We start from the raw sequence: 18,818 nt of genomic DNA, 5'->3' as shown, positions 1-18,818 counted from the left end.
ACAAAGTTATGTTTAAATGTTGAGTATTTGTTATAGCTAGCATATTTTAGATTAAATCTAGCTCTTTGTATTTTATATGTGTTACAATTGCGTTGGATTCACAATACTTGAAATAAAGTGTCCTACAAAGTGATGAGTAAAGAATAGCTATAACTCTGTCAGAGATAGTAAAAAATATCTTTTATGTAACTTAATATCCCTACATATGTGGTTTCACCTTTATCAGCTTGCCCAAAGTTGAACATAAAACAAATGTCTAAATTCTTTGGCTTTAAATGCTTACAGAGCCCCCTGTTCTATTACTCACAGACTAAGCAAATGTAAGCCAGAAATAGTGAATTATGTCAATATTTACCAAGACTTTAAATTCCAGACTCACTGCAGATAATCTGAAGTGCAGCTTGTTGGCCTGAGTGATTAAGAATTGGTGCTCTAAGTCACATTTGCTTGTGTCTGTGATATATCTACAGTTGATTCATGAAGATGATTTTGACATATGGAAAATATCAATATTTCCTGTTATTAAAATATTGTAGTAGGGTGAAATTTTCCATGTTCAGCCACTGATGTTCTTGAAGTAACAATAAGGCCAAATATTTAATCAAAGTCACTGTATTCTTATTTCTTCTGACAAAGTTTGAGGCAAAAGACATGGAAAAAATGCCATTATTAAATACTGTTTGAATGACGAAAATATGTAATTTCATGAAATACAGAGCCTTCGGTAATATTTGTCCCAGAAAACACTGTGTTGAATGTTTGATCAGTGAGTTTCCAACAAATGTTTGGGTTTTTTTTGAGATTTTCATAACTGTCTTTTACTGTGGTAACAAGCATCTTCTATGTCTGAATGGTTGTGATTATTTGTACCTCCTGTTTTCTTCAAGAAGTATTTAGTCCTCAAACTGTATATCTGAAACTGCTGATATAGCCACCCCACATCTAGATTGGATCACAACTACAAAGGGATTATTAATATAATAAAAATAGAATTAATAAACAAGAGTAAACTGGGACTCCTAAAGCACTCATACTTACTTTCACTAGTAGTGTCCTTACATGTTGCATATTAGCACTATGACTGGCTATCTCAGGAAAGACTAAGAGGCAGTATTAGCAAATATGAATACTGGTTTCATTACTATAGAAATGGTAAGGGTATAAATATTTGTTTAAAAAGGTAAATGATTATTCTCTTCTCTGCCTGGAGGTACTGATACCTGTGTTTGCTTTATCAGCTTGCCCAACAGCAAGTGGAAACCGTCTTGGGAAAAATTACTGAGAGTAAAAATAAACTCGCCTATGAAAAGGGAAAACTCCAGGTATGGGATTTTATTTTCTGATTTTTATTGTCTAATTTTTTAATGTCAGTTGTCAAAGTAAATATTGCTGGATTTTGAGAGGACCTAGCTCTGTCATTTACTAATTCTCACTTTGGATAAGCCTTTGGACCTCCTTAAGTTTGTTACCATATTAAAATCTAGGTAATTTATATTTACATATCTATAATATAATGCTGAAACCTCGAATTGTGAAGCCAAAGGCCATTTTTTTTGGACTGCGCAAAGCTTATTATAATTGTTTTACGCATGGTCATTCACTAGAAAGTAGAGATCCTATGTTCTCTCTCTTTTTTTTTTTTTTTTTTTTTTTTTTGCTGAATTTTTATAACATTCCTAAAAAGAAATAACCCTAGAAATCAGGACTCTTGGACAATACATTTTTGTCTTTAAATAGAATACAAAGTTTCATTCATCAGTCTGATACCTTTCTTATCTTTTAGACCTTAACTGTATTAGAGGTTATATTCGCACTCTTAAGGAAAATACATGCCTGTTTTTCTGCTCATATTCTTATAAGGGCTTAACATTTTTGGTTAAGTATTTCATCCTTGAAAGCCGAAACACTTCGATTCACTGGTGTATGTTAAGCTAGTGTTGGCTCATCCCAAAGGCAACTGGCTGCATCAGCCCAGGAGAAGGTGCTCTTAAAACATATACTCTTGCAAGATAACTTGAAGGAGCTGCATATTAAACAGTCAAAACAATAGTCCTCAGTATGTTCTCTGTTGAGGATTAGAATCAATTAAAAATATTACGTGCGTGAATCATGTAAGATAAAAGTTTGCATTTGCAGAATTAATAATTACTATAAATACTGGCTTTTAAGTGTTAACTGTACACTGTCAGAAACTGCTGCCTCACATTCAAACATGGTTTAGATTTGATTTTCAGTGCTGCATAATATTCCATTATATAAGTAGACTAACATGTATTTATCTTTTCTTCAGTCGGTGGATATTTAGGCAGTTTCCAGTTGCTTGCAAGCAATTACAAACAATGCTGATATGACAAATTATTGTACATGTCTCCTTGTACTCATATACAAAAGATTCTCTAAGACAAGTTTAATTCTTAACAGAATTACTGAATTGTAGGATGTATATATTTTAAATTTCACTAGAGTTTGTCAAATTTCTCCTAAAAGTAGTTTTATCAGTTTTAAAAGCAGTATATATAAGAAGGTATACAGTTACATGTGTTAACATGAATGAATCTCATACAATAATAATATATATTGTTTAGAGATACATTTATGGTAAAATTATTGAAAAGGAATGTAATAATAAACACCAAATTCCGGATAGCGGTTAACTCTAAGATAGAGGGAGATTTGGTCGAAGTAGGCTACACACAGAGGGTTTTAACTGTACTAGTAATGTTTTGGATTTTTTAAGTTGAAAAATGCGTTGATGGGATATCATATATGTCTGAAAGGTTTCCAACACTTTTTTGTTGTTGTTTTTAAACATGTCAGTTTGAGTGCTTTAGGCTCATTCTGCCATTGGCCCCATCACTTTTATACCAACTGGGTAGGAAACAAGATATCAAGAGAGGAAAAAGTTGATTTAAATAAAAAATTTGGATGAAATTTTTCCTGATTCAGGGATAGGTTCAGTAATGTTAGTTGTTGATTTGTATGAGAGATTTGGAAATAAGAGGAAGAGAATGTAGAGAAACACAGAATTTGGAGAGTTTAAAGTAAATGATTTTATCTCTCCAAATGATAATTTTCTTTAAAGTCAAAAGTCTGAGTAGTTGTTTTTATGAGTTAGTTTTAAAATCAACTCAACATATAATAGTTCCACTTATTTAACTTTTGTAATTCTGTCAGTAAAAACACAAGACTGTCTTCTCCTTGCATGTTAACAATATAAACATCCATATTCAAAAGGGTTTTCAAATGCTATACCAGTTTCTTTAAATTGAAATTTATTACCCACAAAGTCTCACTGCTATATTCGTGAATCATGTTAATTTGGAGTTTTCATGAGCAATAGAAACCAATTGAGTTATCTCTGTACATGTAAATAGATATAGCCTGCTTTTAGCTGTTGAAATACCGATGTACTTCAGTTGAAATAACATTCTTTGCATGATTAGGAAAACTTAGGAATTCTTTTAACGAGTTTTAAGGATTCTTTTTTTTTTTTTTTTTTTTTTTTTTTGCAAAACTAAAGACATGTTTTTGTTTCCTTTTAGAGTATATAAATATATATATCTCATTAATGAGGCTTATTTTTATTATTGTTTTTTTCCCCCTAGATAAAAGTTAAACAGCTAGAAGAACAGCTACATTATTTTACTGAAACGTGTTCACAGAATGACCACCTACACAAGTTGAATAAGGCTCTTGAGGGCAAATATAGTCAGGTATGATTAATATTTATAGATTGCTGTTTAATTGTTTTAATTAGTTTTTAAGAAATTGATGCCTTTTTCCCCACCTTACCATATAGGCCCAGAAAGATAAATATATTCTCTCACTTGACTCAGTTCAATAAGCTTTTTTTAAACATCCACTATGTACAAGGCTCTGCTAAACCATAAGGGAATTCATAGAGTTGCCTGAAGCAGGATTAGAACTTTCAACTCATTTATGTTTTAACTAGAGACTTAGGAATGTGCTCAATAAACTTTATTATAGAATAGAAAGTTATGTCTTTCAAAAACAAAATAGATCATGTTATGAACATTCATGGGGAGCACATTACGATGGAAGCATCGAGAAATGCTTTCATAAAAGAAATAGTTTTTTAATTTGAGCTTTCAAACTTTTGGCAGACATGAGGAACAAGTATCTTTGATTTTTGAATTATAGGCAAACTCAGAACTCATTACCAACAAGATATATCTGCAACAGACAGCTCACTTCAAAGAGGTATTAGTAGAGCAGGTGCTTGTCAGGCATGGTGGCTATTGAGATCGAAAGCCTTTTGTAGGTCACATAACATTTTAACAAATGAATAGAGAAAGATAAATAAAATATATAAAACATTTTGTGAGGAAAATAATCCAGGAATGTGTTACAGAAAGAGATTCACAAATTTACTATATATGCAGTAAAAAAAAAAAAATTTAACGTTCCATATAAGCATATGTAACTTCTGTGTCTATAACATTTGTATATGCATACCCTTAGCAACCAAGGAACCAGAATGTGTCTCCAAGTGGAATACTGTTAGGGTTCTAACCATCTGATTACACTGGTAAAGTGGGCCTCATTAGATACACTCTCCAACAGGGAATTTGATTTAAGGTCTGCTTCTTCACTAGGACATACTTTACAGTGTGATTCCTGGAACATATTTTCACATATATTTTCCTTTGCAGCTTCATATAGAACATTGTGTTTTTTCTCCTAGTAAAAGAGACACTCTGAAAAATAACTCTAGGTTTAGTTGATTTTATTGTTTTTTATTGGTGATGCCTCCAAGAAAAAGAAAATCTCCAGAAAGGCCTGCATCTTCAAAATTTCTTGAAAGCTGTAGACCCAGTATAAGGGAAAGAACTTCATCAGTTGGTTTACCCAGTGTTACCCCAAACTCCACTCGCCATGTGACCTTTGCACCTACCCTGACTTCTGTGAGATCTTCTCAGGATCTTGGAGACTCTAGAATCTCTCTAAAGACGCTCTTGAATGCTATTAAAACCATGGAGGGAAGACTGGAAGGTAAAATAGACATTCTTGCCTCAAGACCATTAATAAATGATGAGTCACCAAATTTTCCTAAACGGGATTCGGTAAGTGAAGACCACAAATTAAATCATAAAGAAATTTCAGACTTATACAACAATCAAGAAAAGTAGTAACAATCCAGAAACATTTTATATATATATATGTACATACACACACACACACACACACACACACACACACACACACACATATACATATGCGTATATATCTTATAAACACTGGTAAAATTGTGAAAACTATACAGTTGACCCTTGAACAACACAGGGGATAGGGACGTTGACTCCCCATGCAGTCAAAAATCAGTGCATAACTTTTGATTCCCCCAAAACTTAAGTTATCCCTCAGTATCAGGCATCGGTTCCAGGATCCCCTGTGGATACCCAAACCCATGGATGCTTAGGTCCCCTATATAAAATGGCACAGGTCATTGCATACAATTGGCCCTCTGCATCCATGGACTCCCAACTATGGATCAAAAAGAATACAGATATCTGTTGAAGAAAATTTGTGTATAAGCGGACCTGCACACTTCAAACCCATGCTACTGAAAGGTCAGCTGTATTCTTTCTTGTGTGCTTTTCTAGAATAAAATCTAGAACAAAAGTTTGGCATCCTTTGTACTATTCTTGAATCCTTACAGAAAAAAAGGTTAAAGTATTTTAAATGTTATAGGGTGAAAAGTTTTAAGGAAGTATAATAATGTTGAGAAATATGTGGAGGAAATACATTTTTGTTGCTGTTGAAAGTATAAAATAGTACAACTCCTAAGGAAAGCAATTTGGCACAATTTACGCTTCACCTTACAATTGTATTTCTAGGACTTTTTTCTACAAATACACTAGCTTGTACATATGACATGTTCATGAGGTACTTACTGAGGTATTGTTAATAGCAAAAGACTGGAAGCAACCAAAATTCTAGGTGTAAGAGACTGGTTAAATAAATCATGATGGTGAATACTGCTTATAGATATATAAATTATGACCCACACAGTTCAAACTTATGTTCAAGGGTTAACTGTATATACATACATAATCATTTGAAATGCATAGAATATCTCTAAAATTAATCATAATTAATTAGCAGCATTATTTTTGAGGAAGGAGACTGGGTGGCTGGGAGATTTTGCTTTACCCTTTTGTACCTTAAGAATAAAATGAATGTGCTTCCTAATCAAAATAATTTTATGAACATTTCATTTTCAACAAAAGTAGAGAAAGGATGGTCTTTTCAGGAATTGGTGATGGAGCAATTGGATATCCATATTCTAAAATAAACAAAACCTTTGAGCCCTACCTCACACCATGTATAAAAATTAACTCAAAATTGATCAGAGCCCTAAATGTAAAACCTAAACTCTAAAACTTCTAGAAGAAAGCATAGGTGAAAATTTTTGTGATCTTGGATTCCACAAGGATTTCTTAGATCTGACATCAAAAGCATGATCTATAAAGGAAAACAATGATAAATTGACAGCTTAGGCTCTTCAAAGACATTGTTAAGAGAATGAAGAGAGAAGCTGTGGACTGGAAGAAAATATTAGTAAATCTCAAATATTAGTAAAAGCCTTGTCTCCAGAATACATTAAAAACGCAAAACTAATTATAAAGAAACAATTTAGTAAAAATAATGGGCAAAGTATTTGAACAAGTAGTTCACCAAAGATGTATGGATGGTGTATAAGCCCTTACAACGATATTAAACATTGGTCAATAGGGCAATACATATTAAGTGCTAATTAAAACCACAATGAGATATTTCCACACACCTAGTAGAACGTCTGAAATCAAAAAACTGGTCATACCAAGTGTTAGTGAGGATGTGGAGCACCTGGAATTCTCATTCATTGTTGAAGGGAATGTAAAATGGTACAACCTCTTTGGAAAATAGTTTGGTAGTTTCTTTAAAAGTGAAACATATGACCCACCCATTTTACTCCTAAGTATCTACCAAAGATAAATGAAAGCATATGTCTACACAAAGACTTGTACAGAGCTATTCACAATAGCTATTTGTAATATTTTAAAGCTAGAAACAAATCAAGTGTCCAGCAGATGAATTGTGGTTTATCCACATAATACTGTTCAGCAACAGGAAGGAATGAACTATTGAAACATCCCAAAGAGTGAATGAATCTCAGAATAATGCTGAGTGAAAGAAGCCATTCAATAAAGTATATACAATATTATTCAATTTATATAAAATTCTAGAAAATAAAACTATTGTGACAGAAAACAGATCAGTGATTGCCTTGGGTGGAAGTATAGGAACAAGGAGAGACAGAAGGTGGTGGAGATTACAGAAAGGCTAAGGGAAGTTTGGTATTATGGACATGTTCATTATCTTTATTATTGTTTCAAGAGTTTATATATGTCAAAATTATACTCTAAATACACACCGCTTATTGTATGTCAGTTATACTTCAGAGAAGCTATTTAAAAGTGAAGGTATTATACAAAGTTATGTTAAAATATTTGAAATAACATTCTTGATATGACAAAACTATGGAGATAGAGAACAGGTTAGTAGTTGTCAGGGGGCAGGGGATGAGTTTGGGAGAGGGTGTGAATACAAAGTAGCACAAGCGAATTCTTTTGTGGTGATGGTGGTGGTGGTCACACAAATAATGTGCATGGTACCAAGTTATCTGGTCTTACTTGTGTGTTCACACACAGACACAGATGCATGAAGGTTGAAAGTGATGAAAAATGATTAAGTTCTGTAGTCCAGTTAACAGTAATGTACCTAAGTCAATTTCCAGTTTTGATGTTGAACTCTGCAGCAATATAAGGTGTCACCATTAGAAGTAGGGTGAAGAGTACATGGGACTACGCACCATTTTTGAAACATCCTGTGAGGCTGTAATTATTTAAAAGAAAAATGTTTTTGAAAAGAGTAATATTTAAAGTAGTATGAAGATATCTGAAATGATTCTGTAGATATCCTAAAAGTGTTTTAGGGATATAAAATATAATACTTCTGACATGATGATTAGGAGTCATTCTTCTGTAACACTATTTTCTTTATACTATTTAGTACTTATTTATCTTTGCTTTTATGATATTCTTGCACTTACAATATATTTTCAAATTCTATGATAATCAATTTCTCTACCATTTCACATGTTACATTCATCGTTTAGTCCCTCATCCCTTATTCTTTACTTTCGTGGAGATTGACATATATTAGGTTTGCCCATGTTTATTCACACAAATTTATTTTTGTTATGTAGTTTTCTTTAAAGAGAAAAACAGCTAATAATGCAGTTTTTTATTTATAATAGAAGATAAACATTTAATTCATTGTAAGTTTGGTTTCTAAATTGCTGTCTTATTCTAATTATTGATTTATTGTGCTTTGGAAAAGTCATTTATCATTTTTTTTTCTACTAAGGTAAAATCCATTCTTGAAAAGAATGAAGAGGAGCTCTCACAAGCAGTGAAGTGTCGTGACGCAGCACTGAAAGAAAGTCAGAAACTGAAAGGAGACCTCGAGGCTTTGGAGGACAGGGAAAACAAGAAGGCAAGGCATCAGTCCTTTCTGAAAGTCTGTTACTGGGCTGAGGTGCTTATGAAGTCTTTCATAAGCCATGTTCTTTCATTTCTTGGTACCTTTAATAAGAAAGAATGAAGATTAATCAGAGGAGGATTTTTTCCCTAAATAAAACTTTAAAAGAGCTTTAAAATCTTTTCCCTAAAAATACATGTTAACTCCTGATTTTTTTTCAACTTCCTCTCTTAAAATAATTAAAAGTCCTGATTTTTTTCCTGTTGAAATACATCTGACCCTGGTAATAACTTGCCTACTTATGCCTTATTAATGTGATATTAACTGCCATGATTTCACGGTAAATTAAATCATTAACTGCTTTCTACTTAACAGTGTGTATGCTTAGTGAAAATAGCCCCTACCCTTGAGCCATGGACCAATACTGGTCCGTGGCCTGTTCGGAACCAGGTGGCACAACAGGAGGTAAACAGTGAGTGAGTGAGCCCTCAAAGCTTCATCTGTATTTGCAGCTGCTCCCAGCGCTAGCCTTACCACTTCAGCTCCACTTCAGATCATCAGGCGTTAGATTCTCATAGGAGCACTGGTCCCTGGTCCAACAAGGTAGGGGACCAACAAAATAGAGGTCACATCCCAACCCTCTCCTAGATACCACGTGCTAGATTTTGCCTCTCTGAAGAGGGCTGTGAGTTATGTTCTTTAGCAGCTTCCACTTTCTCTTACGGTCTGTATTCCTGAGATAATTCTGATGCGTTTCAGATGTGTTCTTCTTCTGTCCCTATCATAAGATAGCTGACCAGGGCCACAGCAGGCCAGCCTGGGACCACCTCTAGACCCAAGGAGTTGTTGATCCTGATGTCTCCAGTTAATGTATGTGCTGTGACAGGACAATAGTTGGGAAGCACTGCAGAGTTCTCCATAGGATCTGGGGTCTAGTTTTCTTTTTCTTAAAGTCACAATAAAACAAAATAAAAGTAAATAGACTTTATATTAGCATTCTCCCATGCCTTGTTTTATACTCTTTCCTAGAAATAATGAGACTCAGCAGCAGCAGAATAATCAGAAACAATCAAATACTTTTATCTGGTTTCATTTTCTATTAGGTGGGAAACTTTCAGCGACAATTGGCAGAAGCCAAAGAAGACAACTGCAAAGTTACAATCATGTTGGAGAATGTGCTAGCTTCTCACAGTAAGATGCAAGGTGCTCTGGAAAAAGTGCAAATAGAGCTTGGGCGGAGGGATTCGGAGATTGCAGGCCTCAAGAAAGAAAGGTACCAGAGATTATTTTTCTGTCTTTGTACTGCATTTTTCTGTTGTGCTGTAGTAAGGAGCAACATGCTCCTTACAGAGTCGCTTTATATTGCTTCATTTTGGCCAGGGGCGGGGGTCGGGGGGACTAGTAAAATGGTGTTTAAAGAACCATTTTAAAGTTAGGGAAAATCTAGAATTAAAAATTACTATGATTTCCAAAAATTCAAAATTCCTATATTTTATAGTGAGGTAAAAGAGTATGTATTCTAGAAATTCATATGATACACTGTTGTTTTATTCTTGCTGTTTTCTGCGCTTTTTAAACTTACCCTTAGGTCTACAAAATAGTAATTGTTGAGATAATTGAAGCTAAGTACCTACTTTAGTTTGAATTATCCATTTATTAGTGTCCTGTTTAAAGATGAATAATTATTTAGATGAATCTATCTGAGAACTACTTCTGACCATGTTTTATAAGTAAACTCTTGAATGTTTCAAAAATTATATAAAAGTTTCCCTTTTAGGTTAATGAACAAATGGTCTGAGTTTAATAAGGCCTCTAAAAATATATTGTAATGTGTATATTTGTGGTGCATAGTACCTCTATGTTATGAGAGAACGAGTTTATATTCTTCATTGTGCTTTATTTTCTTACATATTATGTATATTCTAAACTTAAATAGAAAATTCAAGAGGATGGCACTAAAAGTATTGTTTACCATTTACAATAAAATTCTACTAGACGTTGTATTTAGAAGCAGAAATCTCAACATGAAGCCAGTTCATGTAGAGGTGAAATGTTTTTGTTTTTGTACCGCTGATACATGTTTATAATATGTGTGTGTGCATGTGTATATATACAATATTACATGTATATGAAATAAAATTATCAGCCCATAAGTTATTGACATGTGTTGACAGTTTAATGTATCAAGCCAAATTGAATTATAAGATGGAACAAATTTTTAATCCATAGGAGCCTTCATTTCTTAACCTGAAGCTGAGGCTACCAGTTGTCACCTGCCAACTCAGATATTCTGAGCATCTGTAGTCTACTACATATGCCATTTGAGCTTTTTAGAAGAGTGCCCTGTAGCTCTCAATGGTATCATTTCTAGATGGTTCTTTTCTGTAGTCACTCTCTCTGTGCTTTCCATTTTTAGGGCTCTAAATCAACAGAGGGTACAGAAGCTGGAAGCAGAAGTGGACCAGTGGCAGGCCAGAGTGCTTGTCATGGATGCCCAGCACAACAGTGAGGTAGAGGGCAGGTGTTTATAGATGATAGCATACATATTTTTGGTTTGATTGGGGTATTGCTATTTTGCAAACGTGGAGTAAAACAATCAGGCAAATTTTGTTTTCATTCAAATTTGGGTTTGACAGTGACATATTACAAATGGTAAATGGGCCTGTGATTTTACAGTGAATTGTTTTTTGAGAAACCAGGGCCAAAATTATTGCCAGTTCTTTCTCATATGGTTCACATTCTTTTCATTTATTAATGCATAAATGATTGCAGAAGTTAAAGGGCTTAGAGAATAGCTCATACCATCAGTCAGAGGTAGCTGGAGTGATCCTACTGCTAATGAGACAAACTCATGAGTGTGTTCTCAGGTATGTGCACACATGACTATGTATCTACACACATGCACACATATATGTAATACACATGGATATTTTACATAAAAAGCTTTTTTGGAAGGATATATAAGGAACAGTTTCAAAGTCTTATCTCTCTAGGCAGTGAGACCAGAGGTCATAGGATCAGGGAAGATAATTTATTTTAAAATTTTTTAAATTGGGATAAATTAAGTTGGCTCTATTTTCCAAAGTTCTCCAGTGACCAGTGGAGTAGACCCTTCCTATCACCTTCTAAGAATCTTCAAGCAATGTCTGTAATAAGTTCTCACATATATATTCCAGGCTTCTGAAATCTCTGGTTCTGATTCCTACTAATTACTGTTTCAATGGCACTTGATGATACAGGGCTAGAAGTGCACATATAGTGTTATGGACTAATTGCATCTGTTAAAACCCCTCTTCTCTCTTTTAGATGGAGCCTCTACAAAAAGCTTTAGATGTAGCTAGAGAAGACAACAGGAAACTGGCTATGAGCCTGGAGCAAGCTCTCCAGACAAATACTCATCTGCAAACAAAGCTTGACCATGTGCAAGAGAAATTGGAAAACAAAGAACTTGAGCGACAGAACTTGGAAACCTTCAAGTAAGAGCAGTATAGTCACAGCGAAGTTAGGGAAGAGCTTCTGGGAGAGTAAGTTTGGCTCATTCACATAAACCAGTTAAACCCTTTTCTCCTACTTTGACTAGCACACCCAACAGAGCCATGTTAAGGAACCAGGCATAGCTGAGCAGCAGCAGATACTAGCTGTCTGGGATATGCTGATCTTCAGCTCTTTTATCTAATATCGAGCTGCTTCTGTAGATGAAGGTAACCAAAATCTAAAGAATATCAGTTGGAAGGAACATCTGCATGTTTCTGGTCAAGCCTTTTCCATCAAAAGCTTATGTGTCCTTTAAAAGCATGATTTGGAAAAGCAATAACAGGAGCCTGAATGGAGGAGTGGATGACTCCATCTAAGCAGGTGCTAAATCATTAATTTTTTCAGTTATGGCCTGTGATTAGTTAAGTAAAACTCATCAAGTTCAAGTGAAGCCACTAAAATTTTGTCTTAAACTATATGTAGGTAAATATGATTTAGATATTAATAAGATTCCATGAAAATTCACATGCAAGGGAAATGCAGTGTGCACATACATCTTTATTCCTTTCAGGTAGTGAACATTGACATAGACAAGTATAAGCTAAAGCAGAAAAGGTGTTTTTCAGTTTGTGATCTATGCAAATTTTATATTCTGGTGAAGCGTTGCTGGCTCAAGGATATTCATTATTGGTTAAAACGAGAGTATATGTTTCGCTCTTTTGGCTGGATCTCTTTATATTAAATGACTTTTTTAAAATGCCACAGGTAATGCTTGCTTTTTCTTCTATTAACAAGCTCCAGATCAGTGAGCTTCACCTGGTAATTGATCTGCTTCTCATTTGTAAACCACACACCTTTTGGAAAGTTGCACATTCCCTCCATATCTTTCTTACTTCCCAAGGTGATTTCTAAAGGTGATTTTATCGTGTCTTTTTCCAAACAGAGAACGGATGACTGAGGAATCCAAAATGGAAGCAGAATTGCATGCTGAACGCATTGAAGCTCTGAGAAAGCAGTTTCAAACGGAGAGAGATGCTGCAAAGAAAGCGGCACAACGGGAAGTGGCTGAGGTAAGGAGTCAATTGACAAAAATGCTTCTCTAGCTGAATGCATTTTAGGAGGAAACCCAGCTATGGGATGGAGTTAATTCTTTGGCTGTTTTAATCCCCCTTGACCAGCAAGCCAGATGCAGTGAGCTAATCAGGTAGATTACCTAACTAGTATTGATCAGGCAATTCCTAATTGATTTAAGGTTCCATTTCTGGGAGAACCAGAGCTATAATTAAGTATTGATTTGGTGACAGGGCTTAGCATAAGCGACTCCATTTGGGGCCTGTTTTGTTTTTAACAATTTCTCCCCCACCTTTTGATCAGACTTTTAGCCTAACTTAGAGTTGTGGTCAAAATTTAATGCATTAGTGCTACTTGCAGCTACCACTCTGGAGTTCTTAAAGTCTTTTGCTGATCCTCTGTTTGGTATTCACAAATAATGACATCTTTTTGCTGAATCTCTGTGGCATTCACAGGTCATGACGTTGGGTTCACGTTCTGTCAGTCATTCTCTTCATTCCTTTTCTGATGTTCTTGTCTCAGGGAGATCATTTGCTTGGTAGTTAGCAGCTGAGAATATGCTTTAAAGCTTTCAAGAGAACACAGCGTACTAGGGAAACTATTATGATTGTTCTAAACAGGATAATTTCTAATGTCTGGAGTGCATTTCTGAGCCCCAATCCTCAGGACCCAAACCAATCAAAATCAATGAATCAAGGAAAGACACCATTGAGGAAGTCATTTTCTTAAGCCAACTAGTTTGTTCAATGATCTTATGTAGCAGAGTCTCAACTTCCCCAGACGTATCAATCCAAGTGCAATAAGTGGTGCTGGCCACAGCACAAACACCTCCTTGCTCATCTAAAAGAGAATCAAGGTCTATCCTACTATCAAGAACTTTAACCAGAGAGTCTAGGGGTTTTGTTGGAGAGTATTACTTTAGCAGCAGATTCTGCAGTATCTTTAAGAGTTATATCTTTAAGATTCCTTGTCACAGTTTCATTTGCATTTACTTCTAACCAAGGCATTATGGATCTGCCAGTGGAAGCTAATTTTGTATCATGAATGGCTTCAGATAATTTCCATTTGAGTATGTAGCTCAGGACTAGAAAGGCACAGCCATGGAGGCCAGTAACACAGGTGGTTTTCTTGTTATTCTTGTCTTGTATCCATTTTTTTGTACAGAGCCTGGATGCATGGTTCCCCAGGTTTGGGATTTGGAAATGGACCCCCTTGGGTAGGGAGTCTGACACAGTAGAGTGGGGGCTGAGCTTGTTTCAGAGAAACTGAGAATTTAGAAATCAAGGAGAAGTTTGTGATGAGCACAATTATGGGATCAGTAGCATCGTGATAAAGCCAACAATCATTTGGAGGTTGGATTACCCCCTTCTGTAATGGCCCGAGAAATGTGAACAATGGCACAACTTTCCAGGCCAAAGCAAGGCAAAAGGTGTACAAAGCAAACATAAAGACCTTCATGTCATAAGAATTAGGAAAAGCACGGTCAGAGAGGGAAGGAGGAATGGAAAGAAATGTTCTTGATCCTGGGAGGAAGCAGTCTAACCTCGCTGTGGGCTACTTCTCTTCCTAGTCAGTTTGATTTTGAGGTCTCCAGTGTTCGCACAGGACCAGACATCAGAATGAGCCTTCTTCAGTTGTGAAATATGCACCCAAGTTTCTTCGACACTTTGTAATTTGGCAGGGGTGTCAGTAGTTGAGTACTTGTAGAGGCCTCTCTAGGAATCTCACTTTTGCAAAAGCATCAAACAGTAACTGTCTATAAAATAACAAAAGACATAAAAATGCCTGTGGTTAAAGACCTGTTGAAAGGTATTATAATAGACTTGATAAGTAAATTTGGTTATTATCTGTGACATACATTTTTAAGTAACTGGAATTATGACTGATAACATTATACCAGGATAAATCAGTTTTAGGAATTTCACACAATATCTAGAGAACTTATTTAAATAACATGGACCTGTACAAATATAACCAAAGAAGGTTTATTTTCCCTAATTTGACAATGCTTCCCATTTAATATAACGTACCAAATAAACCTAATTAGTTTAACATCTCTCTTTTACAAGGTGAGAGACAAATTTACTGAGATTTTTCAGGGACTCTGTAAAATCTGTTACTTTAAGGTCAAAGACTCCATTTAGGATTTGATTTTAGGAGGTTGTCTAAATGCCAAAAGGTTTGAACATTTGACCAAATAGTATCACAGATCATTATGAAATAATCTATTTAACCAAAGTGACAATAGATCTTTTATTGATGTAACATCGATTAATAACATCATAAATTTCAGCTCTATAGCATAATTCGATATCTGTATACTGTATTGCATGCTTACCACCAAAAGTCTCGTTTCCTTCCATTACCATAGATTTGGCCTTTACCCAGTTCCCAGTCCTCCACCTTTGTCCCCTCTAATAACTATTGTAGTCTACTTTTTTGTTCTATATTCCACATGAGTGAAATCGTAGTTTTCTTTTTTGTCTGATTTATTTCACTTAGCATAATAACCTCCAGATCCACCCCAACTGGCAATATTTCATCTATTTTATGGCCAACTAGTATTCCATTGTGTATATGTACCATTCTTCTTTTTCGATTGATGTCAGTGGACACTTAGGTTGTTTCCATATCTTGGTTATTGTAAATAATGCTACAGTGAATATAGAGGTACATATATGGGTGTGTGTATAATCTTTTTAATTAATGTTTTCATTTTCTTCCGATAAATACCCAGAGGAGGAATTGCTGGATCATATGGTAGTTCTATTCTGAATTATTTTAAGGAACATGTATACTGTTTTCCATTGTGGCTGCACCAATTTACAACTTCAGCAGTGCACAAGGCATCCTTTCCCGCCCCCATTCTCCCCAATACTTATTTCTATCCTTTTTGATAATTCTAACAGATGTGAGGTGATACTGCATTGTGGTTTTGATTTGCATTTCCATAATACTTAGTGATAGAGAACATCTTTTCAGGTACCTGTTGGCCATCTGTTTATCTTCCTTAAAAAAATGTCATTTCAGATCCTCTGCCCATTTTTTAATTGGATTGTTTTTTGTTGAGTTGTATGAGTTCTTTACATACTTTGGATATTAACCCCTTATTGGAAGTATCATTTGCAAATAACTCCTCCCATTCGGTTGGTTGCTTTTTTGTTTTGTTAATGGTTTCCTTTGCTATGCATAAGCTTTTTAACTTTGATTTAGTCACTGTTTTTTCCCTTGCCCTTTGGAGTTGAAAATCACAAAAACACCACGGACACCAAAGTCCAGAAGCTTAGTGCCTATGTTTTCTTCTATGTATTTTATTGTTTTAGGTCTCACATCCAGGTCTTTAAGCCATTAAGAGTTAATTTTTGTGTATGGTTAGAAGATAGTGGTCTAGTTTCATTCTTTTGCATATGTCTGTCCAGTTTTCCCAACACCATATATTGAAGAGACTTTCTTCACTGTATGTTCTTGGCTCCTTCGTCATAAATTATTTGCCTGTATATGTGTGCATTTATTTCTGGGCTCTCAGTTCTGTTCCATTGGGTCCATGTAATGCTTCTGCCAATGCCGTACTGTTCTGTAGCATAGTTTGAAGTCAGAGTGTGATATTCCCCGTTTGTTCTTTTTTCTTACAGTGCTTTGGCAATTTGTGGTCTTTTGTGGTTTCACATAAATGACTATTTTTGTGAAAAATACCATTGGGATTTTAATAGTGATTACATTGAATCTATAGATTGTTAAAATGTCCATGTTACCTAAATCAATGTTAATTTTTCCAATTCACGCACATGGAATATCTTTCCATTTCTTTCATGTCTTGTAGTTTTCAGTATACTGGTCTTTCACCTCCTTTGTTTATTCCTAGGTATTTTATTCTTTATGTTGCAGCTATAAATGTGATTGTTATCTTCATTTTTCATTCTGATATTTTGTTGTTAGTATATAGAAACTCAACAGGTTTTTTTATATTATATCCTGCAACTTTATTATATTGTTTCTGATAGTTTTTTTTGTTGGACTGTTTATGGTTTTCTAATATAAAATTAAGTCACCACAAATAGTGGCAGTTTTACTTCTTCCTTTCCAATTTAGATGCCTAATAGCTCTGGCAAGGACTTCCAGTATGTGTTCAGTAACAATGGCAAGAGTGGGCATCCTTGCCTTACTCCTGATTTTAGAGAAAAAGCTTTCCTTTTTTTGAGTATGATGTTTGTCATATATGGCCTCTATTTTGTTGAGGTACATTCCTTCTACGCCCATTTTATCGAGAGTTTTTATCAAATGGATGTTGTGTCTTGTGAAATACCTTTTCTGCATCTACCTCCCCTATGCATTTTAATACACCCACTTTCAGATGTACCAATGCATGGTCCTCTCAGGCATGCTAGTGTGTTGAGTAGAGGAACCTTTGTTGAATTATAGATGCCCGACTGGTTGTAGACATAAGGAGAGATTCAAAGAGGTCTCACTACTCCATGATGCTGATGTCACTCCAACAATAGAAGATTTATAAAGGCAAATACAGGAGGTTACATAGTTGTTAACAATACTTAGCTCCTAAGCAAGCAAAGTCCTGATAAAGATATCAGGAAGCACAGTATACTGTTTTGGTATGACATAAACTCTTTGCTTTCCAGGTAGATTACCCTAAAGGTAGAAGAACCTTTCACAATCTCTTACTAAGAACAGACTAATAGTCCAAGAAAACCTTATTCTTTTAACAAAGAAAAAACAAATTCTAATTTTGTACCAGTGTACTTTAAAAACTTAAACCCATTCCAGTCTTAGCCAGCTTGAAACACATAATATTCCTTTCCCAAAAACCTCCAACTTTCTTTATATTCATTCAGAGTTTGTCCCATGTTTTACTCATTCTACAATAATCATTTTTCTTTTTTACCTACTTTTCATACAGTTATTTCCTTTTACCTTTATTCCTAAATAGTTTTAATTACATATTAGAATTCTTAACCCTTAGAATCCTTAATTCCTAGTGAAAACTAAGGTGTTAGCAATTGTGGTCTGTTTGTAATACTGTGGATTAGCAAATTTATAAATACATTTCACAGTTTCTAGAAGTACATTTTCCCCTACTGTAAATGTTCAAATGTGACATAAATCACATTTATAGAGGAACTAAAGATATTTAGATCTATTAGTAAAAGGAAACTAAAGGTGGATAAATCTGTTTAGTAGTTAATGTTTCAGTATTTTATCTTACTTGGAAATGATCTAGATGAATATCCATCATTTAACTGATCTCAGTGTGATTTTAAGGTTTCATTACCAAAAAGAATTTTGGGAACTTTTAAGTAGGCATACCATAAAAAATAGTTGAGAAGTTCACTTATAATCTATCTTACATCTATTTAATTCATCGTTAACAGTTATATTTAGGTTACTCATGAAAATTTCATGAGATATTAAATAGTGAACCGTCATCTTTCTTGCTGACAAATTCTATAGGAGATAATATGAGCTTATCTTTCAGTAAACCTAAATAGAATAAAAATATTCTATTTAATTCCGATAACTAAGACATACCTCTTAATTAAACAAACTTAAACTAGCTTTTATTTACCAAAAATTATCTTAGATCACATGAACTTGAAAAACATTTTGGTTTCTATGTTTCTGAGATTATACTTGACTTATGTAAGTGCTTAATTTTCTTTAAGCTGATTAGAGTATTTTGGCAATACTATTCGGAGGTAGAATAGTAACATACA

The 18,818-nt window shown here is 34.6% G+C and overlaps 1 protein-coding gene across 7 annotated transcripts in view; it reads left to right on the top strand.

Moving 5' to 3' along the window:
• CCDC150 (coiled-coil domain containing 150) overlaps positions 1 to 18,818 on the top strand; it is a 72,886-nt gene that overhangs the window by 42,009 nt on the left and 12,059 nt on the right. For 6 of the 7 annotated variants that reach the window (XM_036236424.1, XM_036236423.1, XM_036236425.1 and 3 more), the window contains 7 exons: positions 1,239 to 1,322; positions 3,606 to 3,713; positions 8,434 to 8,562; positions 9,651 to 9,820; positions 10,964 to 11,057; positions 11,854 to 12,023; positions 12,965 to 13,091. In XM_036236424.1, coding sequence (XP_036092317.1) covers positions 1,239 to 1,322; positions 3,606 to 3,713; positions 8,434 to 8,562; positions 9,651 to 9,820; positions 10,964 to 11,057; positions 11,854 to 12,023; positions 12,965 to 13,091 — 882 coding nt within the window. The other variant, XM_036236429.1, reaches the window with a different exon arrangement.

Source organism: Rousettus aegyptiacus, unplaced genomic scaffold (genome assembly GCF_014176215.1).
Source record: "Rousettus aegyptiacus isolate mRouAeg1 unplaced genomic scaffold, mRouAeg1.p scaffold_m13_p_2, whole genome shotgun sequence".
NCBI lineage: Eukaryota > Metazoa > Chordata > Mammalia > Chiroptera > Pteropodidae > Rousettus > Rousettus aegyptiacus.
The sequence above is the reverse complement of the archived record's forward strand: the minus strand, read 5'-3'. Positions and strand labels throughout refer to the sequence as shown.